Consider the following 25092-nt stretch of genomic DNA (forward strand, 5'->3'; position numbering starts at 1 on the left):
CTCCCTAAGTAACTGAGATTACAGGTACCTGCCACCACATCTGACTAATTTTTTGTATTTTTGGTAGAGACAGGGTTTCACGGTGTTGGCCAGGCTAGCCTTGAACACCTGACCTCATGATACACCTGTCGTGGCCTCCCAAAGAGCTGGGATTACAGGCGTGAGCCACCATGCCTGGCCTGATGATAGTTTTAATATCTCAATACATATAGAAACATTATTTTAAACAAGGTAGAATAAATGAAGTAGATGTGGCCATAACTAATATATAGGCGCCTAATTATCTAGACACAATAAATAAAAAGCAATAACTATTAGAACTACAGAGATAAAAAGATAAGTAAATTTTGAATAATTGAAGATTTTAACCCATGCCTCATGGAAACTGACAGTTCAAGCTGAAAAACAAAATAAGTAAATGTAATTGTGAGAATTTGAAAAAGAATCTAAATATAAGCTTAATCATTTAGATGTCTATATGGAACACCTTACCCAATAAGCAGAGACTATACTTTTTTAGCGCACACGAGATTTTTTTTTAAATATCCTGTAATAGACAATAAATGGAAGCCTCAATAAAATCCAAACTATCCCTATCGTATAGTATGTTATCTGAACATAACGCAATAAAATAGAAACTAATAATTAACAAGGAGTTTTAAATCTTACAAATGATAAAACTAAATAAAATATACTAAATATACTAAATAATTCTTTAGTTTAAAAGAATATTAGAAAATAAATTATGAAATACACAAGATTCAATAACAATTAAAATTTGTAAACAACATCTAAAATAGCATTTGTTTACTACTACTATTTTTAGTAGTAAAAATACAATGCAGCTTTTAGATTAATTCATTAGGAAGCAGGGATGATTAAAAACAAATGAGCTGAGCTATTGAAATCAAAATTCAAAAAAGGAACAAAAAGTAACTCAAAGATAAAAGAAGAAAGGATTTTAATAATGATGAGAGCAGAAATCAATGAAATGTGGAATAAAAAACAAAGATTAATAAAACCCAAGCTACTTTTAAAGATTAATAAAATATACATACTTCTAGTAAAACCAAATAAGAAAAAGAGAAAAAGAGAGAGAAGATCTAAATTAATCAAATACAGAACAAAAAATAGGGTGGAGGTGTAACAACAGACAATGGGTTAAAAAAATAAGAGTATTAGAAACAGCTCTGTGCTAGCAAATTTAAAACCTACAGGGTGGTAGGGGTGAGGGGGGTGGCAGGCGCAGTGGCTCACACCTATAATTCCAGCACTTTAGGAGGCTGAGGCTGGTAGACCACTTGAGACTATGAGTTTGAGACCAGCCTGTTCAACATGGTAAAGAAACCCTTTCTTTATTAAAAATACAAAAAATTAGCCAGGCGTGGTGGCAGATGCCTATAGTCCCAGCTACTCCCGAGACTGAGGCATGAGAACAGCTTGAACCTGGGAGGCAGAGGTTGCAGTGAGCCGAGATTGCACCACTGCACTCCAGTCTGGGCAACAGAGCAAGACTCTGTCTAAAATTAAATTAAATTAAATTAAATTAAATTAAATTAAACCTGGGGGTGAGGGGGAAACACATAACTTCCTGAGGGTGGGGGAGAGGAGTAATTGCAGAGTTGATTCACAAGAAAACAGAAAATCTGAATAAAACAGTAAAGAATAATAAAATTGAAATGATAATTCAAAGTCTTCTAAGTCTTCCCTTTCCAAAACACCATGGGCCCTTTTGGCTTTACAGGATAGGTCCAACAGACTTTTAAAAAGTAATTTGTTACAGAAAACAAACAATATAATTTTCCAATCCTTTTTAAGAAATTAATGTAAAATTTATTTATAAACATAGGTGATAAATTACAAATAACATAATAGATATCCAATTCTAGCAGTGTATTAAACAATCAGACAGAATTATTCTCAGAAATTCAGAAATCTTTTATCATTAGAAAATCTATCAGTATTAGTCACTACGGTAATAGACTAGATGAGAATGATCGTATAATCCTGAAACATCTGATAAAGTTTAACACCTATTTATGGATTTCTAAAATGTGCTCTTAGCAAACTAGGCATAGGAGAGAACTTCTTCATCATAAATGTTATATGCCAAAACTTTTACACTTAATGGCCAAATCTCATATACAAAACCATTATACTAATGTGGGAAGTGTAAGTGTGTTCCTATTAAAATTGGAGTCAGAAAAGAATGCTTGCTATCATTGTTAGTATTTAATACTGAAATATTTTGATCATGGAAAGCCAGACCAATGATACAAAGAACAAAATAATTAAAAGATTATTCTAAATAATCATTGAATTATTCGCAGATAATATAATCACATGCCCAAGAAAAAACAACAGAATAAACAAACTTTAGAACTAAGAGATTTTAGCAAAATTGCCAAAGACATTAATAGTATTAACTAATAATGTATTGACTTACTTATTACTTACTATGCACCTGATACTATGTGCTTCACACATAGATCTTTAAATCTCCTTATCAACTCTTTTCTTTTCTTCCTTTTTTTTTTTTTTTTTTTTTTTTTGAGATAGAGTCTCACTCTATAGTCCAGGCTGGAGTGCAGTGGTGCAGTCTCAGCTCACTGCAACCTCCACCTTCTGGATTCAAGCGATTCTCCTGTCTCAGCCTCCGGAGTAGCTGGGATTACAGGGATGTGCCCCCATGCCTGGCTAATCTTTTTGTTTTGTTTTGTTTTGTTTTGTTTTAGACAAACGGTTTCTCTACCATGTTGGCCAGGCTGGTCTTGAACTCCTGACCTCAGGTGACCCGCCCACCTCAGTCTCTTGAAGTAAATATTCTTATTATCTGTATTTCACAGTCAAGGGACCTGGAGGACAGGAAGCTTAAGTGACTTGCTCAAAGCCAAACCGCTGGTTTGTGCTACAGCAAGTCTTCAGCCTAGACAGCTCTAGCTCATGAGGTCATGCCCTTAATCATGATACTGTGCTGCTACTACAACTTACAAAAATCAGTAGCTTCCCTCTACACCGGCACTATGCATTAGACATCAGAATATGATGCCTTTAATAATAGCAACAAAATCACACAATACCCAGAAATTAACCAAAATTATGTCAGTTTTCCACATAGAAAAGCTTAACACTTGAATAAAGGATACAGAAAGTAGTCCAACCAGCTGAAGGACAGAGATGGCTTGAATAAATAGAGAAGCATTTCATGCTTTTCAGTGAGATGGCGTAACAGTATAAACATATGTTATCCTCAATCTGTCTTTAAATTCAGTGCAATCCTAATAAAAATTCCCACTGTATTTTTCCGAAATTTTCTAAAGATACTTAAAATTCATAGGAATGAATAATAATTCACAAATAGCTAAGGAAACTTGGGAAAAAAGAGCAAAGTGTGTCTTAGTGTTTCCAAAGACAAAAAGATATAGCAGTAAAAACAGTATTAATTAATGCATACATAGGTAAATGGAGCAATAAGAGAAAGTAAGATAGAAACAGATTCATATTTTTATGAAAATTGCATATAGAATAGAGGCAACACCATAAACCAATGAAGAAAAGATGGACTATTGAGAAGGTTGTGCTAGGAAAATTACATCTCCATGGAGACAAATAAAACCAGATCACTAGCTAACATCATACATAAAGTTGAATTCCAGATATAGTGAACATTTAACTATAAAATTTTAATCCATAAAAATAATAATAATGTAGGAGACTACTTTTTGTGCCATGATCACAAAGAAGAGAAAACCCTAAAGGCCAACAGCTTTGAAAAAATACTCAAATTCTATAGTAATCTTAAAAATGCAAAATAAAATAGCAGTGAGATTTTATACCCACTGCACTCGCAAAAATTATAAAGTTGGGTAGTGGCAGGTGTTGGTGGGGATGTGAGGTTATTAAACTTTTATAAAGTGTAGTGTTACAGGGTTTTGGAGAACATCCAGCGTTATTTAACTAAATTATGGCTGTCTGATCTGGAAAATTCTGCATTTATCATATACCTAGCATAATAAATGACATTAGGCACATACCATGTGTGTTCTTATCATTTTTAAACATTGCATTTTATTTCACAGAATTACAAGTATATTATACAGTGTTCGGTGTTGTATAACAGTTGGCCTCTCACTGAAAGCCAGCTGACATTTGTTCAAGCACTGAAAGACTTAAAGAAAAATAATACCAAAGGTATGTCACCCTAAATGTTTAAACATGCACTTTACATTTGAATAATAAGTTGATATTTAAATATTTAATAATAAATTGATTAGTCATGAAAACATCATTTTATGTTTTATTACACATTATAATTTATACTCTATATCCTGTGACATTTCCTGTTGTGTTAATTGATTATATGTTTCAATATTTTTACCGCCTGTTTTATAAGGAAAAAAATATGATTAGTTAGATGTAATGCAAGCACATTTTGTCTAGTTAATAAAAATTACTAATTGATTACACTTTTGAACATTTCAAAAATGTATAAGAAATTTTTCTATTTATAAAATTATATTTGCCCATATTTGTTGAGAATATATAGCATTACATACAAGCTTTTAAAATATTTCACAAATTCTTCAATTCCAGAAGAATAATTTTTCTTTCTTTTTTTTTATTATACTTTAAGTTCTAGGGTACATGTGCACAACGTGCAGGTTTGTTACATATGTATACATGTGCCATGTTGGTGTGCTGCAGCCATTAACTTGTCATTTACATTAGATATATCTCCTAATGCTATCCCTCCCCCGACCCCATCCCCATAATAGGACCCAGTGTGTGATGTTCCCCTTCCTGTGTCCAAGTGATCTCATTGTTCAATTCCCACCTGTGAGTGAGAACATGCAGTATTTGGTTTTCTGTTCTTGCGATAGTTTGCTGAGAATGATGGTTTCTAGCTGCGTCCATGTCCCTACAAAGGACACAAACTCATCCTTTTTTATGGCTGCATAGTATTCCATGGTGTATATGTGTCACATTTTCTTAATCCAGTCTGTCACTGATGGACATTTGGGTTGATTCCAAGTCTTTGCTATTGTGAATAGTGCCGCAATAAACATACGTGTGCATGTGTCTTTATAGCAGCATGATTTATAATCCTTTGGATATATACCCAGTAATGGGATGGCTGGGTCATATAGTATTTCTAGTTCTAGATCCTTGAGAAATCGCCATACTGTCTTCCACAATGGTTGAACTAGTTTACAATCCCACCAACAGTGTAAAAGTGTTCCTATTTCTCCACATCCTCTCCAGCACCTGTTGTTTCCTGATTTTTTAATGATTGCCATTCTAACTGGTGTGAGATGGTATCTCATTGTGGTTTTGATTTGCATTTCTCTGATGGCCAGTGATGATGAGCATTTTTTCATGTGTCTGTTGGCTGTATATTTATGACAAACTCACAGCCAATATCATACTGAATGGGCAAAAACTGGAAGCATTCTCTTTGAGAACTGGCACAAGACAGGGATGCCCTCTCTCACTACTCCTATTCAACATAGTGTTGGAAGTTCTGTCTAGGGAAATCAGGCAAGAGAAAGAAATAAAGGTATTCAGTTAGGAAAAGAAGTCAGATTGTCCCTGTTTGCAGATGACATGATTGTATATTTAGAAAACCCCATCGTCTCAGCCCAAAATCTCCTTAAGCTGATAAGCAACTTCAGCAAAGTCTCAGGATACAAAATCAATGTGCAAAAATCACAGCCATTCTTATACACCAGTAACAGACAAACAGAGAGCTAAATCATGAATGAACTCCCATTCACAATAGCTTCAAAGAGAATAAACTACCTAAGAATCCAACTTACAAGGGATGTGAAGGACCTCTTCAAGGAGAACTACAAACCACTGCTCAATGAAATAAAAGAGGACACAAACAAATGGAAGAACATTCCATGTTCATGGATAGGAAGAATCAATATTGTGCAAATGGCCATACTACCCAAGGTAATTTGTAGATTCAATGCCATCCCCATTAAGCTACCAATGACTTTCTTCACAGAATTGGAAAAAACTGCTTTAAAGTTCATATGGAATCAAAAAAGACCCCGCATTGCCAAGAGAATCCTAAGCTAAAAGAACAAAGCTGGAGGCATCACGCTACCTGACTTCAAACTATACTACAAGGCTACAGTAACCAAAACAGCATGGTACTGGTACCAAAACAGAGATATAGACCAATGGAACAGAACAGAACCCTCAGAAATAATACCACACATCTACAACCATCTGATCTTTGACAAACCTGACAAAAATAAGAAATGGGGAAAGGATTCCCTTTTTAATAAATGATGCTGGGAAAATTGGCTAGCCATAAGTAGAAAGCTGAAACTGGATCCTTTCCTTACTCCTTATACAAAAATTAATTCAAGATGGATTAGAGACTTAAATGTCAGACCTAAAACCATAAAAACCCTAGCAGAAAACCTAGGTAATACCATTCAGGACATATGCATGGACAAGGACTTCATGTCTAAAACACTAAAAGCAATGGCAACAAAACACAATTTGACAAATGGGATCTAATTAAACTAAAGAGCTTCTGCACAGCAAAAGAAACTAACACCAGAGTGAACAGGCAACCTACAGAATGGGAGAAAATTTTTGCAATCTACTCACTGACAAAGGGCTAATATCCAGAACCTACAAATAACTCAATCAAATTTACAAGAAAAAAACAAACAACCCCATCAAAAAGTGGGCAAAGGATATGAACAGACACTTCTCAAAAGAAGACATTCATACAGCCAAGAATAATTTTTCTAGTGAAAGAGTACTCTGGCTTATTTTTTCAAAATATAAACTACTCTCAATATTCCTGGCCAGGAAACTTATCGCTTTCAAAAAAGAGAATCAAAAGGCAATCTCCAACAGCCTGTATCTGTAAGCTTTATAGCCCATTGGGCAATCTAGTAATTGAATCTGAAAGAATGTGTATTTTCTATTTATGTTCTTTTTCAAATTTAAGCTTGATTGCCTTACCATAAAAATAATATATGCATGTTATTTTTAAAATAAAATAAAGCCATGCAATACAAAAGGGCATAACATAAAATGTAAAAGCCTCCATTTCTTCCTGGGCCCCATTAACCTGAGTTCAAACACTTGAGGGTAGCCACCACCAAAGCAGGCTTTGTCATCATTCAGAATTTCTAGTGTACATACAACACACTTAGGATAAGACATAAACTCTTAGTCCTTTTCGTCCTCTAAGAAGCAGTCATTTTTATCTATTATTTATATTCCTGTATTGGAATGTAAGCCCCTGAAGACTGAGTTTTGTCCATTTTTGCCTGTTTCGTCCCTTGCATTATCCCTAGTTAGATCCCATACGCACAGTAAGCACCCCACAATATTAGCTGAATGAGTAAATGAAAGGATACACATAAGCTACTCCTATTATTATTACCCTATTTATTAATTGCCAACAACTCTGTTCAGGTGTTTGCTTGCTTCTATTATCTGCCTGGACCTGATCAAGAAAGAGCTTAAAGAAGTTTGTGTGTATAGAAGTTAAGAGAAAACTGTTATTGCTAGGCTTACTTTATTAGAAGGTATAGATTCTATTATGTGTCTTAAAATTCAAAGAAAAGCTATAAAAATATATGTTACCAAGAGTTCCCATTTCCACTCAAATGTATTGAGTTTGCTTCCATAGCAACGCATCACAAACAGCATCACATTGTGTGGCCTCCTCTGAGGTTGCTCTCTCATTGGGCAGGGATGTGTTCTTCCTTGATCTCATCATTGCATCTCTAGCACCAGCGGGAGATGTCAGTAAGTGTTTATTGAATGAATGCATGAACATGCCACATCAGCGACCTCAGGTATGTGTAAATCCTAATGGCATCCTGGCCTGCTATGTGGGCAAGATTCTGAGGCTGTGTTCAGGCTCAACGAGAAAGTTTTGTGATCTTTTATCAATGTTCCACATAGACACAGGAAGAGAAAGTGGTAACACAGGCGCCACAGAGTGGCCTCCTCTTTGCTGTTCATGTGTGTTATGTGGATAACTCCAGAGCAGACGCTGGGGTGGTTTGAACATTGTTTTTTGAACAAGTGTCTGTGCTACTGCTCCATAGTGTTATACATAAAAACACTTTGCACAGTCCCTGGATAGTCATGGAATATGAATTTTGCCAAAACATCTGCCCATTCTACTTCAACCTCCCCTCCTAAAGCCAACAGCCCCACAGCCCAGCACACTGGGAATGTCTGAAATAGCAGACACGGCTTCGATCTCATATTCTTGCCTACTAGAAGAGAACACAATTATTCTGTGAGTAAATGTCATATGGAAGCTGAAAATTCCTTGCAGGCCACGTCTCAAGCTGAATACGCCCGAAAACACCCGTTGATTCCCTTGTTGTGGTTGCACAGGCAGTTGGCTGTGGCAATCACTTCCTGGCAGCTTGCTCCCTGAGGCTGTGTTTCCGGCCCAATTCCCTTCTCTGGATCTTCAGCTGTGAAGGTTTCCTGGACCCACCTAACGTTGCCTAACCCCGTGTTATGGGTTATCTACTGCTCTGAATGTGAGCCCTTTGATTATTTTGCAACTCACCACCCACACCTACCAAGTTCTAATGGAAAATAAATGAAAAAAAAAAAAAAATCTATCAGTTGTTTATGTTTATTTCTCTTTGCATGTTACCGTGTTCTCTTTATATGTTTTTTCCCGTCAGGTTGCCACTTTTGTTCTCACTTAATGTAACCATTACCCTATCCCTACTTCCCCTGTGGTTCAAAGCAAAATCTGTTAGCTCATACTGTGCCCCTGCCCCTGGCCCCGGCCCCCACCAAATTCTCTCTCTCCTTTTTCTCTATCAATTAACAGAAACCTGTTTGAAATAATGGATGGTACAAATCATGTGGTAATTTTGTGTTCCCCTGCTGCAAAGAAGTAGATAGAGTATATACCTAATACCAGTGGAATTAAATATTTTATGCTAAAGATTTAAGTGCAAATAAAATATTCACAATTATAGAAATGAAAGAATAAAGAAACAGCACAGTTTTGTGTGTGCTTGTGTGTTCACCAAAGCTCTTCTCATTTCCACTTTGTTCTTCAAGGATAATTTGTAGGACTGGTAGATTTTACATTACATTTCTGAGAATTAAGAATTTCAATGGATCAGAGAATGACAGTCAGTTTTGCTTTGTTTTGTTTTGCTTTTGTTTTGAACAGTGTGGGCTTTTTCATGAGTTGCCTGTAACTCTTTATAATTCTGATTTCTATATTATAATAGTGTGTTACACCTGTCTCAATAAGCTCAAAATAGTCATGCTACTGTTGTTTAGAGTACTTATAAATTATAAACCTAGATGCATAAACCTAGAAAACAAATAATCTCATCATAAATCATAAAAGGAAAAATACAGAACAACCTTGCTGAATTCAATTGAAGATCTTGCTCACAAAGAAAACTTGTTTCTGAATAATGTTTAAACGAGATTCATAAAAATGTGCAATCATAAGGAGGAGGTATTTGTGAAAAAGTTTTAAGCTTTTCAGGGAACAATAGCATCATATAGTACAATGTTATTGACTAGAATTGCTTTCTTCCAATTCTCTAAATTGTTGTCTAATATGGTGCAAAAGAAAAATATCTCTAAATAGTCTTAAATTTAGTTAAATATATATATTATATTTATTATATATATATCACACAGCTGGTTGTTGGCATAGCTAGGAATTCTAATGGAAATTAAATTCCATCAAGGGCATTTGAATGGGGAAAATAATAATATACAGTAGTACTGCTTTCATATCTTTACTCTGATAGAGGGCAGTATTATGTTTTTTTCTATGTTAATATGTAATTATACAATATATAATAAATATAATATATTATATAATAGATATGTATATTATATTTATTATATCATATGAAATATAATATATTTGACTAAATGTATTTATTATATATAAAACATATATATACATAATTTAAATATCTGTGTATATCTTCTGTGATAATTAGAAATTTGGCTTCAGTACTTATATGTTGAGTGTGTTATGTAAAATTTTGTAAATTTGGGATATTTAGGAAAATAAAAGAAATGACACCTTGGAATGTGTGGAGGAAGTGAGCACTTACTGGGCATCACGTATGCCTAAAGAGGGACTGATTCCTGCCAGAGAACACAGCACGAGGGACACAGCAACAAGGAGAGCTATCTGCACGTAGCTCACTATTCAAGGCCATTCCCATTTCCTTCTACATCAGGAATGGTGGGGAGGATTCAGAAATGTTTCCTCTCACTTTAGATTACAGAAATTCATAATTATTAATATTAAGACTTCATAATATTAGACATTAGTGACCCTAAATTACCACCTCTCTTTAAAAATACTTAAGTGAGTAGAAGAAGAAAAGGCATACACACAGAAAAAAATAAAGATCATACATACCAATGCATTAAAGTAGTTAGTTCTGGGTGTTGAAATTATTTGTAATTTTACTTTATTACTTGTATTTTGATATCTAAAAACAAGCTTTAATGAAAAATAGGTAAATGGGAAGTTTTAAATGAGCACATACTATTTTAATCAGGAAAAATATGGTACTTTTAAATTTTATAAATAAGAAAATTCTGGAGAGATCTAGAAGTTTAATTATTCTAATTATAATTGTTTGAGTGCTATTATGTCCATCTTACTCTACTTAGTAGTTTTCATTCATTCTTCTCAATTCTCACAAAATCTCTTGGAAGTAGTTATTACCATCCCAGTTTTACAGATGAAGAAATGAGCCTTAGATGCTATGAATAATTTGCCTAAGTTTGCATAGCTAGGAAGGAGCAGAGTGAAAGTTCTAACATAAGTCTGATTTATTCCAAAGCCCAGAATCTTCCACTGTATTATGTAAGCTCTTTAGATACTCTAACAAGTTGTATTGTCATAATAGTACTGGTGGTAGTGGTGATACTGATGGTACTGGTAGGAACTGCTAACATTTATGTCCAAGAAGGGCTTTACATATATTGACCCAATTAATCTTCCCAATAAACTTATGCAGTAGGTGTTATTACTACAGCATTGTCATTTTACAGATGAGGGAACTGGGATACAAACAGTTTAAGAAACTTGCCCCCAGTCACACAGTTAGTGGCTGGTACAGCTAAGAATCTAATGGAAATTAAATTCCATCTAGGGCTTTGAATGGAGAAAAATAACAGTATACAATAGTACTGGTTTCATATCTTTACTATGTCTCTGAGAGATGTCTTTATCTATATTACTTTAGTGAGCACAAAAGTAATATAAAGACATCTATCAGATATATATGACCCATATTATGTTTTTCCGTACATTAATGGGTAACTATTAACATTCTAGTGGCAAACTAGATAAAAACATTAATATCTGAAATGAACATAGTAGTTTAATTCATGAAATAGAATAATGTAAATATGTAGAATTGGATAATGGTGCAAAATTAATAATATGAATGAACACTCAACAAAATGCTATTATCATTATTATGCATTCCAAAGAAAAAATGTCTTCAGAAATAATTACGTTTTATTTCCTGATATCACATTTGAAAATTTTATGTGTGAATGACCAGCTGCTAAAATCAAATTACACTTTGGATTACATAGTATGTTTGTTACTGAAAAGCAACAAAGAAATTCAGAGTTAAATTGTATTTAAAATGAAGTAGGAAAATTTTCTATTTGAAAGAATATTTTGTCAGGCAATCTTCTTGAAAGTCAAGCAGCCTTCAAATTCAGAATAATTAAATCTTTAATGTCATGTTTATAAATATTTAGTCAATTTGATTAAAGCATGTCAATATTTCAGCTGCTATGTATCAATTATATATACAACTCAAAATCTACCTGCTCTAATTTGAAGTGTATGATATATTTCACACATCAGTTACTGCATACATAGAAAAATTACATACATAGAAAAATTCAGTTACTAATGTCTTTAATTTATCCACTTAGCTTACTTTGGTTTTTTTTGCAACCTCCTCCTCCTGAGCTGAAGGGATTCTTATGCCTCACCCTCCCAAGTAGCTGGGATTACAGACGTGCACCACCATGCCTGGCTAATTTTTGTATTTTTAGTAGAGATGAGGTTTCACCGTGTTGGCCAGGCTGATCTCAAATTCCTGGTCTCAACCAATCCAGTCGCCCCGGCCTCACCAAATTGCTGGGATTATAGGCATGAGCCACTATGCTCAGCCAGCTTACTTTTAAAATATAAAACTCTGTATCAAGAAGAAATTGGCTAAGGGTTTTCTGTTGTTGTTTTTTATTAGTACACTGATGACCTAAGTTAAATCTGATATTCATCCTGAAGTCAATGTTGCCCCACTTACTTATTTAAACTCAACATTTAATTTATATGAAAAATACAGTATATATATATATTTTTCAAAATTTCATGTTTTTGTAACCCATGATAAGAAAGAATAAGACCTGAAATATAGCTATGTACAACTTAGGATATTTCTATTATAAATGTTTAGAAAGCTTGGTCTCTCCTGGCCTCGTGATCCGCCCGTCTCGGCCTCCCAAAGTGCTGGGATTACAGGCTTGAGCCACCGTCTCTACTAAAAAATACAAAAAAACTAGCCAGGCGAGGTGGCGGGCGCCTGTAGTCCCAACTACTCGGGAGGCTGAGGCAGGAGAACGGCGTAAACCCGGGAGGCGGAGCTTGCAGTGAGCTGAGATCCGGCCACTGCACTCCAGCCTGGGTGACAGAGCAAGACTCCGTCTCAAAAAAAAAAAAAAAAAAAAAAAAAAAAAAAAAAAAAAAAAAAAAAGAAAGCTTGGTCTCTGGTTAACATGCGGCAACAGTGCCACCTTTAGTATATTTTAATACCTAAGTTTTGGTAAAAATTGCTTACTGAGATGGTTCATGGTCACTTAAGAAAACAGAAGGCTAGAGAACCTTGAGCAGATAGTACTTAGTGATGTCACCTGCCTTCATGTATAATTAATGGTGTTGTGATTTTAAATTCCTTTTGCCAATATGTTACATTTTTGTGTTGCTGGCCTGGGTCTTTGAAGTTGTAATCTATTTGCAAAAACAAATATAAACTTGTCATTCTCAAAAATATTTGGTTTCAAGTCTCATTCAATTTTATTAGCAGTATTATGACACTATTCCTTTAGCTATAATTAATATTGTACTGTTATTAATTTGGCACAATGAATGCATGGTGCAGTCAATTCAAGGTCTTTGAGGAAACCAAACATTATTAAATACATGTTATATGTATATTATTTATATATATAAAGAGACTTTTCTATTTATATTTATCAAGTATGACTGTACTAGATAAATGTATACTTTGTTCTAAACAGGTATTCTAGCTTAGAAATATGTAAATTTTCAAATTCCAACCAGATTTTATTTCTGAGATATAAACCTAAGCACTCACTTTTAATCATAAAAACAAAACCGAATTTTTACAACTTTTATATGTTTTGTTATCCACTGAAGATTTCTGTCTACTGTGTTCTGGATATATGCAGGATACTGTAAGAGGAGACCTAAAGGCATAATGTTAATGGCCTTTAGAGTTTATTTCATCAACAAGTACTCCCTGAGCACTTCCTCTCTTCCATGGGTATACTAATTTATTCCAATGGTCATTTCCTCTAGAGGTCTTCTGATTACATAAATATGCAATGTGAAGTAACATGTTTCATAATTCTTGGATTAGTAGAATGGTTTTTTCTTGCATCTTACTGCTATATGTACTCCCAACACATACATATTTCCTGTAAAGCTTTATGTACTAAAGTTAAACAATCTGATAATGAGTAATATTATTAGTTCAACATTATACTAGATGAAATTAGGAATTTAAAATGAGGCATATAATGATGTTCTGGCTTTCAAAGAACTTAAAATTTATGTGAGAAAAGGTAACCCTAAATAATGCCATTAAAATTTTGGAAATTATTTTATTCTATATATTAAGAATGTAAAGAAGAAGGATGGCACATGCCTGCTGTGTGCCTGACACTTTAGTAGATACTTTGTGTATGTAAAATTGAATATTATATATGTTAACTTTGGTGGAATCAAATACACCCAAATGTATTACTCAAACACTAAAAATTATGTGTAGTAAGACAAGAAAGCCCCAGAAATGCTTCAAGGGGCAGCTTGAGATTCAATTTCAACTGACATTTGTTAAGCATTTAAAAAACCCAGTGGGTGTATGATACCAGATATGATCCTATTTTAAATGCTCTATATTGATTATTTTAAGCTCTCTGGGTATGGTGCTAGTATCTCCATTACACAGAGAAGGAAACTTAGACTCAAAGGATGGAATAAACCTACAAAAGTTAACCTATTTAGCAGCTGAACCAGAATTCACCTCCAGGTCATTTGACTATTGGACCAAAGGATTTTCCCCACAGCAAGACTTCTCAGCAGCTGGGATTGTCGGCAGAAGGGCAAGTTTCCACTCCTATAGAGTTCTCACAGTCCCCTTGCAGTCTGGTAGGGTGGTCTGTCCCCCAATTTGAAAGTAGCTAATAACTGGGCACCAAGCAATGTATAAATATGGGCTATTTACAATTACTATTTTACACTGCTCATGGGGTGACTTACGAGACTCCAGTTTGAAAGGGACTGACAGGTTCTTTGAACTTGCATTTGAATACACATTCAATTCTTATCAGTTGGGAGACTTGAGTAAATTATATAACTTCTCTGAATATACCCTGCTGGGACGCGTGAGACTTAGAAAGAAACACAGTAAAGATTGAATAAATATTATTTAAATAATAAATAAATACATTATTTAAATATTTTCCCCTCACCACTTCCATATTAAATTGTTAGAAAAGGTTAATAAAGCATAAGGCTCATGTCCTTCATGTTGGGGAAAGGTAATTATACTCTTCTAAAAGTAAACCAGTGGTTCTCAAAGTGTGATCCTTAGATCAGCTGCCTCAGCACCATCTGGAAACTTGTGAAAAATGTACATTTTGAGGCCCTATCATAGACCTAGCAAATCAGAAACTTTCGTGTTGGTGCCCAGAAATCTGTTCTATGGTAAGCCCGTCAAGTGATTCTGACACAGGCTAAAGTTTGAGAAGTGTTCTTGTAAGGGTACCTTCAGCTTCTTTGAACCCTGTCATTGGCATTCTTCCCTTCAGCCCATCCCTTTGTAGCACTTCTCTGACAAAAGGGAAAAATGTACAGACTTCTTAAAGCAATGTTTCTCAAAGTACAACCTACGGGCCACTTGTATCAGAATCACGTGAGGTAAATTTTAAACTGTAGATTTCTGTGCCCCTCACCGGACTACAGTGTTGGAATCTCTGAGGGGTGGACCTCAAGATGTGCATTTTACAGGTTATCTGTATGATTTCTACACTCACCAACATTGTGAATTGTTGTGTTACAATAAGCAAAGCATTAGCAGCAATATTTTGTGACAACAAACACAGCATTATTAGATACAGACTTGTCTGGCAGCACAAAGTGAAAATAATGAGTTATTCTAGCTCAGTTTTTATGAGATTGTCTTATCTAAAACAGGCCACAAAGAGAGCTCTAAAATTCTGTTAATCCCGCACTCTATTGGCATTGAGAGCTCTAGGACCTGGATTTTCTTGGGACCAGAAGCTGAGGTGGTAGCTGTGGCCAGTGAGGGTGGTTGAAGACTGGTTACCTCATATTTGGGTTAGGATCTGAGGAGACTGAAAAGCAGCAGCACTGAGTTTGCTTTTCTGTGAAGGCAGTGTTTCTGCCACCCCCAAGTTTATGGCTGACAAAAGATGTAAAAGAATGTCGGATAAAAAGTGTTCTCTGTAGCCTCTCCTACTTTCTATCTTGAGTTTCTGAAAAAAGTTGATTTTACTATATGCTTTTTATAAAAATCTTTGTTTTTATTTCTTTTTTTCTTCTTCTCCTGAGGTTGTTTCTAAATCTCTAATTTTAAACCTTATCCTTCCTCTCATTTAGATAACCTTATTCTCTTTCTGTTAACTTTTTACTCACTTTTGAATCAGTCAATATTTTTCCTACCCATCACAGACAAGAGCCGAACTGCTTAGAATGTAATCTCACCTTCCTCCACGGAGTGCTCTGTAATTCCATGCACTTGTGACAAGGCCTCCAGGCTCTATGAATTTTTCCACTGTTCCAGGACCCTATCTCAGAAAAACAGCATGCACAGATCCTCAGAAGGTTTGGATAGAAAATAAATCCTGGAGAATGTCAGTGAAAATGGCAGAGTAACAACTCCAAAAATTAGTAACTCCATAAAAGCAATGAAAAACCTGGCAAAAAAAATATGACAGTCAACTTTTTCAGAACTCTGGAAGCTTACAAAAGTCTGCAACAACTGAGGATTGTTTGTTCAAGGAAAAAAACAGTTGGATTTCTGTAAGAGTAGGAAACTTTATGACATTTTAACTTGTCCCATTCCTCAGCTCACCAGTAGCTTTGGGGGAAAAAAAAAAAACAGCCAATATTCCTGGCACATATTGGCAGATGCCAGAAAAAGTAAAATGGAGTTGGATTTATTTCAAGGTCTTATTCCCAAAGACTTATCATTATTTGACTTGTTTGATAATTTCCTGGAAGACTGCACTTACAAAGCTGAATGAAAACTACTGATTGTGCAGAGCTTTCTCCACAAAATGGTAGATAGTCTGAGATTATGCAGTCTGAGGATATAGAATGAAGAAAAAGGAAGAGATCTTCAGAGACTTGTGGGACACCATCACACACACCAGCATATACATAATGGGAACTCCAGAAGGAGAAGAAAAAGAGAAAGCAGCAGAAAGTCTATTTGAACTAATAATGGCTGAAAATGTCCAGATTTGATGGGAAACATTAATTGGCACATTCAAGAAGTTAAACAAACTCCAAATGGGACAAATTCAAAGAGACCCAGAACTAGACACCTCATAATTAAACTCTCTAAAGAGAAAGACAAGGAATCTCAAAAGCAGAAGGGGAAAAGTGGCTCATCACATACAAGGGATTCTCAATAATATTAACAGCAAATTTTTACATCAACATCTAGGGAGACTAGAAGCCAGTGAGAAGACATATTCAAAGAACTGCAAATAAAATTATCAACCAAGAATTTTCTATCCGGAAAAGCTGTCCTTCAAAAATAAAGGAGAAATTAAGATAATCCAGGAAAACAACTGAAAATATTTTTCAATTTGTTTAGAAAACAAACCTAAGCAGTTTGTTTTGAAAACAAACCTGCCCTACAAAAGTACTAGAGGAAGGTCTTCCAGCTAAAAAAAAAAAAAAAGACACTAGGCAGTAACTTGAATCTACACGAAGAAATAAAGTGCACCAGTAAAACTACATAGATAAATGTGAAAGTCGATGTAAATGTATTTTTTCCTTATAACTTTTTGTATTCTCCTATCTGATTTAAAAGACAACAGCTTAAAGCAATGATCATAAGTCTGTGTTGATGGCTCAATACGTGTAAAGATGAAATTTGTAATAACAACATAAAGGGAGACAAAAATATGTGAACAAAGTTTTTGTACACTATTGAAATTAAATTGGTATTAATTCAAACTAGATTATTATAAATTAAGATTTTAATTATAATCCCCAAGCAACCACTAAGAAACTAACCCCCAAATCTATACAAACAAACAAAAAACAAGGGAATTAAAATGGTACAGCAGTAAACAGTAGTGGAGGAATTGAGAAATAAAAAAAGACAAGATGTAGTGTATAAGAAATAATAAAAAGACAGACATAAATCCTATCTTATTAATAATTATTTTAAATGTAAGTTAAATAAACTCTCAAGTTAAAAGGCAGAGAATGGCTGAATGGCCAACAAACACATGACCTAATTATATGCTCTCTGTAAACAACACCCTTCAGTTTCAAAAATGCAAATAGTTTGAGAGCAAAAATATGGAAAAAACAATACCATAAAAAGAATAGCCAGAAGAGACTTGGAGTGGCTATACTAATACCAGACAAAATAGGGTCTAAAATGAAAAATGATAATAGAGACAAAAAAGGATACTTTAAAATAGTAAAAGAGTACTTCATCAAGCAATATAGCAATTATAAACATACATAAACCTAACAACAGAATTCAAAATATTTACATGAAGCAAAAACTGACAGAACTGAAAGAAGAAATAGACAATTCAATAATAATAGTTGGAAACTTTAATACTGCAATTTTAATAATAAGTAGACAAACTAAACAGAAAATTAGCAAGGAAATAGAAGGCTTGAAGAACTCTGTAAACTAATTTGACCTAACAGATACCTATAGAATACTCCACTCAACAACAGCAGAATACACATTCTTTTCAAGAGCACATGGAACATTCTGCAATATAGACCATATATAAATCAATAAATCAAGTCTAAGTAAAAGTAAAACTATAGAAATCATACAAATATATTTTCTGGTCACAATCGAAAGGAAGTAGAAAGCAATAAGAAATAAATTGGAAAATTTCACAAATATGTGAAAATTAGACATCATACTCTCTTAACCAATGGATCAGAGAAGAAATCACAAGAGAAATCACAGAATTCATTCTGGTGTTTTAAAAACACCAGAGAATGCAGTAAAAGTAGTGTTGAGAGAAATATATAGCTACAAATGCTTGTATTGCAAAGACGTAAGATCACAAATCAGCAGCTTATCTTCCATCTTAAAAAACTAGAAAACTAGAAAAAGAAAAGATAACTGTGTCTAAACCAATCAGAGGTAAGGGAATAATAAAGATTAGAGCAGAGGTAAATGAATTCCATATTGTATTACAAGTACTAGCTAACACAGTTATGCAATAAATGAAATAAATGGCATCCATATTGGAAATAAATTGTATAGTGGTGATGGTTACACAGTCTTATAAATGTACCAAGCCCACGGGTTTATCCACATCAATGGTGAGTGTACTGTATATGAATTATATGTAGATTTTATGAAAAGCAGTCAGACTTTTATAAAAATCGGTGTGTTTAAAAAAATACAAATCTATTAGCTTAACCATGTTTCCCTGAGTTGATTTCCTTGTGCCCTGTGAAACTATTTTATTGTTATATTATGACTCATCATTTTTTATTTTTATGTCTCTCTAGCTTATGGTGAAAGACATGAGGAGTTAATTACCTTAGGAAGCCCAGACTCCCACACTATTAGTGAGGGACAAAAATCTTCAGTAACTTCCAAAATAACAAGGAAAGGCAAAGAAAAGTCTTCTGAGAAAGAAAAGACAGCCAAAGAAAAACAAGCACCTCGCTTTGAGCCTCAGGTGGGTGTGGAATTTTTTTTTTTATTTGAGTTACTTAATGATTTTAGGTTCATTGGATTCTTATTTGCCTATCTCATCTGAGGACAAAAATGTGAAACATCCTTTCTCCCTGATTCCAGAAACCATCTAGATACCTTGAGGACATTCCTTGGACACCTTCCCCAAGCTCCCTTTTCTAGTTCAGTATCAAAAACCATCACTTTAGTATGTAGAACAGCCTTCATGGCACTTGGATTTCTAAGATAAATATGATTCAGTACCAACCCTAAAAGAATTCACAGTCTAATAATGGAGGAGACTGAAGGTAAACTGAGAATTATAATGTTGAATGTTGTATGTGCAGTCGTAGAAAGGATAGGTTCTAATACAGCCCCTTCCAGAAGGAACTGAGTTCTGAACCGAGTTAATAAGTAAAGACATGATGAGACGAAAACTCAATCTGGTTTTTTGAAGCATTGAAGTATGAGAGATAAGGCTGGAGGGGTCAGTAAGGGTCAGTAAAGGTCAGCTGGAAAAGGGCATTAAAGCTTCATTGGAAGGCTGGGACTTTCTTTACAGTCCAGAGGTTATGAGTCTAAACTCCTTCAGGGCCAGTTAGAAAATTCCAATGATTAGGAGTAAGGAAGAGGATGTGGATGGCAAACTTGAGGAGTGCAAGCACAGGCCTGAAGATTTTCAAGTTATCTAAAAACAGTGCACTCTAAACAAAATACTTAGGAGTACAAAATCTTCCCACCATTTATGCCTAGGTTAAGAAGGACTGTATCTTGAGGTACTTAAGAAACACATTAACATGATCAGATTTACATTTCAGATACCCTCGTGGCTTTTAAGGGTGTGGACTTAAAGGAGAAAAGACTGCAGAGGAAGAATTCAAGAAAATACTTCAGTAATCTAAGCAAAAGAGTGCAAAGTGTGTCAGGAACAGGAAAAAAGAAAGGAAAGATGGGACAGATCAAGAACTATCTAGAAAACAGAAAGTGGTGTGCAGTTATTAATCCAAAGTGGGTGTTAAAGAACAAGAAGGAATAAAGTATATCTCTCAGGTTTCCAGCAGGACTAGCTAAGTAAGATGTCAATACCATTAGGAAAATAGACAATAAAAGAAAATTAGCAAATAAGAAGAGATGATGACTTGTTGTTTCAGACTCCAGGAATGGTTCCTAAAGATTTCAAAGATTTTATTTCTTAGCTGAAGTCTACCCTGAAGTAGATAAGATTAACCCAATCCGTAGATTCCTATAAGACCTCCCTTAGTACCTTCACAGTGCTCCCTTTCCTAATCAAATCTTGATCCCAGAAAAGTCTCTGATAAATTTATCTATTAAGAAATTTAAAAAATAATAAAAGCTAATGTACCCTGTGTTAAAAGGAGGAAATAAAATAATTTCCGATTGTGAAAGTCAGTTCTCACCAGAATATTAGGGAAATATTGTAGAAAACAAGGTCATTTTGGTAACACTGAAATCAAACTGCAGGTGGAAACTGTATTCAGTGGTTATATCAATCCACTCTTCCCAACTGCATTATTTATCAGTGATAATTGACATAGTCTCAACCTTATGTAAAGTTCTATGTAACCACATTAGTTTCAAGCCTCTGTTCCCAGCCTAAGGTCCATTCCATGCAGGTGATCCCATGAGACATTAAAATGTTGTTAATTTTCATAACGAATATATAGCAAGTATATACAGACCTGGAAATGATCAGCTATCCTGCTCTCATTTTTGTGAAGAGATGCTATGAGTGAACACAGTTACAATTTATAATTTAATGTGTACAGCTTTTAAGTAAAATTTGCATACATGAAATGCACTAATCACAGTTGTAACATTCAGTGAGTTTTGATCAATGTATTCACCATGTAATCCATGCCCCTATCAAGATATAAATTATAGATTATTTCCATAAGCTCGGGAATTATCTCAAACTTCTTTGCATTCCATTTTCTAATTCTCACACCTCATCTCTTGGTAACACCTGATCTTTCAGTCACCATAGATTAGTCTTGCCTAAATTGCTCTGGAATTTTATACAAATGACATACAAGATGATGTACCCTTTTGTGCTTAACTTCTTTATCAAAGTATAATATCTGTCTGTGGTGTATATCAGTAGTTTATTACTTTTTAATATTAAGCAGAACCCAATTATATGACTATATTACAATTTGTTTATCCATTCCTTGATTGATAGACATATATGTTGGCTTTTTGTGTGTATTATGAATAAGACTGCAATGAACATTTTTGTACAAGTCTTTTGTGAATATATGTTTTCATTTATCTCCAGTAAATACCTAATAGTGAAATTATGTATCATAAGGTAAAATATAGACCCTCTTGAAAGGAGGAAAGCATGCAACCCACAGGTTTTTATTTTATTTTATCAGATATCCACTGTTCACCCTCAACAAGAAGACCCAAATAAGCCCTACTGGATTTTGAGGTTGGTCACTGAACACAGTGAATCAGAATTATTTGAAGTGAAAAAGGATACAGAACGGGCAGATGAAATCCGAGCCATGAAACAGGCATGGGAGACAGCTGAGCCAGGAAGAGCAATCAAGGTCATCTGACTTCGAAAAGCTGTCATCTTTTACTTTTCTTCCTTAGGCATGCTCTGAAAAAAATAGTCATGCTGATAAAAACCATGTAGCCTGTCCTTTAGTAATGGTATCTGAAATTTTATCAGACAGATATTGAATAACCACATTGTAAAATGTTACCCCCCTGATTACCCAAAGGACTTGCAAAAACAAAGCACATTGTGGTACCAATTATAGGCCCACACTATGGGTTACCTCATTCTTTCACACAGCCCTGGCTATCTGCATGTCTGCTCTTAACACCCCCAAGTAAGAAAGCATTCAAATGTTTAATATGTGATTTACTACACTTTGCACAGCCTTAGATGGATTAAAAACCATGCGCTGCCCCCTTGTGGAATATACACACCTAGTCTCTGATCTATCTCCTGTAAAAGTGATTGCCACAATGACACTTACCATGTAAGGGCTTGGTGTCACAATTCAGGGTTATTGGGGCAGATGAAAAAGATTCAGGAACCGCTGCATCTAAGATAGTACGCCCAGAAACGTATTCTTTTTAGGGCTGCTTCTTCATCTATTCTCAAAAATAACTGTCAAAATCATGGATGATTCAGAATTTAAGTTTATCTGATAATGAAGAAGAGCTGGCCTGCTTCATTTAGAATGCCCTATTTAATTCACATTTTCCTGTTTCGTTTTTGATTGAATACCATTAATATGTATTACCTGTACTGGTTGTTGCTTTTGAAGAGCTTTTAAAAAGCTGCTCATGTTTGTTCTTTAGGCTTCTCAGGCTCGTCTGCATTACCTTAGCGGGTTCATTAAGAAAACATCTGATGCTGAGAGTCCACCTATATCTGAAAGCCAAACTAAACCAAAGGAAGAAGGTCAGTGGATCCTGCCCCAGCTGCCTCAGAGCACAGTGCTGTGACTGACACTTCTTAAAAAATTATCAGTGGGTTGTGCTTGGTAAAAAGGAGACATTTCAGAACCTCATTCCTTGAGGATCATAAAAAGTTGCACAATTTCAGATAACTACATGAACAGTGCTTCAATTTTCAAATCACTTTCACACATTTTCCCATTTAAGTCCTACATCTCTCCCATCACACACACTGTGCAAGGAGATGTGATTTTCTCCACTTAACAAATGATAAAACCAGAAAGAATGATGCAACCTATTTAGAAAGTAGCAGTATAAAACTTGAAGGTAGGTTTATTACTATAAATCTGGCACCTTTCTAATAATAATAATAAAAAACAATAACAAAAAGAAGTCATACATCAACCCATTTAAGCATATATTATAATATTATTCCGATTTATCAATAAGCACACAGGCACCAGAGACCATCAGTAATATTCTAAGTTCAGAGCCAGAGACAGAATTGGCCTGCAGACAGGCCCTTCATAATACCAATGTCTTCTCACAGCCACTTGACCGATTGCATTATCGCCACACTGAGGTGTCCATGGAGGCAGAAGGCATTCACATCCCAAATCATGCTTTTCCATTTGTGTATATTCAGGAATGTAATTCAATAATTGTTATAAAAATAGTACCTATTAACTTTTCATATGAACAGTGTGAATAGCAAATACCATCCTAATTCTGTTATCCTGGGATAGGCAAAGCATTTTACATATATTAGCTCACTTTAACCTATAGCAACTATGAGGTATGTATTACTTACTCTTGTCATCTTAGAGATAAAGAGACTAAAGCTCAGAGAGCTACCTTATCCTTCCTAAGTCATCCATCTCAAAAGTGATGAAGTTGGGATTTGAAATATTTCTAACTCCTCAAGTACTCACTCCTCTACTAGAGTCTAATGTAATGCTAGGAAAACAAAGGTGAATAGGATTCAGTTCTTGTCCTTTAGGCTGTAGATTTATTACTTTTTTAAATTTTGTTTTAATGTATGTGTATAAAATATTACACTGAATACATTAAAAATGACCAAAAGACTTTATTCCAGACTACTGAAGTAGGGGAGAAAGGTTGAATTTAACTGTAGATACAACAGGAACAAGTGGGGATTTAAAACCAACGGTACAGGTGAGGGAGTAGTTGGTAAATTACTAAGAGGAACTTGGTTAGACGTCAAGGGTCAGGAAAGAGGAACTTGATTAGGTATCAAGGGTGGAAGCATTCTGGATAAACTGACTTAGCAGGATTTTTTGCTGAAACTGGGGTCACCAGGCCAAGGACAAGGCCTACTTGAGAACAGGGCTCAGAGAGCCTGACCCTGTCATAGAACACACATACAATAAAAGCCACCAATTGTAACTGTACGGCTTGATTAATTTTTGCATGTGAATACTCAGTAGCCACTGTTTAGATCAAGATTAGACTTACCACATACTGAAAGTCCTGCTCATTTGTTTCCAAGTCATTTCCTCCCTCAAGGTAACAACTAGTTTGACCCCCATCACCATTAAATAATTTTGCCTATTCTTGAATTTCAATTTAGACTCAAATGTACCCTGTATGTCTCACTATTTAGTTATTTTATTTCTTACTGTGCCTGGAATAGTAAGCTACATTTTATAAGAAATTTGTCGATGTTATTAAGTTCAACTTACTGGAATAAGTTTCCTTTTTACCTCTTTTTTTTCCCTCCTCAATCTCCTCAAGTCTTGCTCTAGGGATACATCAACTTTAATAATATTTTTAAGAAATCGACCTTTGACTACTGCATATCTGCCTTTTATTTCAACATTTCTTCATGCCCTTAAGTACTTTCCTATCACCACCTTTCATTCAATGCAAAACATAACATGAATTTGGTCACCCACAACTGATAAATAGGAAAACAATGTCTATATATAATGTGGAAATTGTGGTAGGTTTTACATAGTTTTTCCTAGGCTAGGGATCTGTAACACTGAATAGACTCAGAGTATCAAGAAAAAATTTCCTAGCTTTACGACGTCACAAGAAAGAGCTCTGTTCAGCTCTATTTTAAGACAATTTTAAATAAAGGTCTATCCATTATGAACCATTGTGAGCATAGGGCTAGTTGTACTTCCTGCAGGGCCCATCTTCACAGCAGCCCCAATAATTCAAATATCCCATTTCCGTTTATGTTGTCTCAACTTCTAAAAGCCTCTATTATATGACATTTTAATACATGGAGGCAGTTTCCAGACACACTTTCTGCCTGGGTCAGTCTTCTAGGGTGACAGTTTTGCTAGTGCTCTGGTTAGAAGTTATAGAGCTTTTGAGTCATCTGCTCTAAATCTGTGCTCCCATGATCAAGCCCTGTTACTCTTTG

The 25092-nt window shown here is 34.8% G+C and overlaps 1 protein-coding gene across 1 annotated transcript in view; it reads left to right on the forward strand.

Annotated features, from left to right (window-relative positions):
• The window catches only part of ADGB (androglobin), a 232929-nt gene that overhangs the window by 179917 nt on the left and 27920 nt on the right, over positions 1-25092 (forward strand). The window contains exons 29-32 of the mRNA XM_005552076.5: positions 4080-4191; positions 19091-19263; positions 21656-21832; positions 22599-22701. Coding sequence (XP_005552133.3) covers positions 4080-4191; positions 19091-19263; positions 21656-21832; positions 22599-22701 — 565 coding nt within the window. The remainder of the gene's footprint in view (positions 1-4079; positions 4192-19090; positions 19264-21655; positions 21833-22598; positions 22702-25092) is intronic.

This window comes from Macaca fascicularis, chromosome 4, assembly GCF_037993035.2.
Source record: "Macaca fascicularis isolate 582-1 chromosome 4, T2T-MFA8v1.1".
Taxonomy (NCBI): Eukaryota; Metazoa; Chordata; class Mammalia; order Primates; family Cercopithecidae; genus Macaca; species Macaca fascicularis.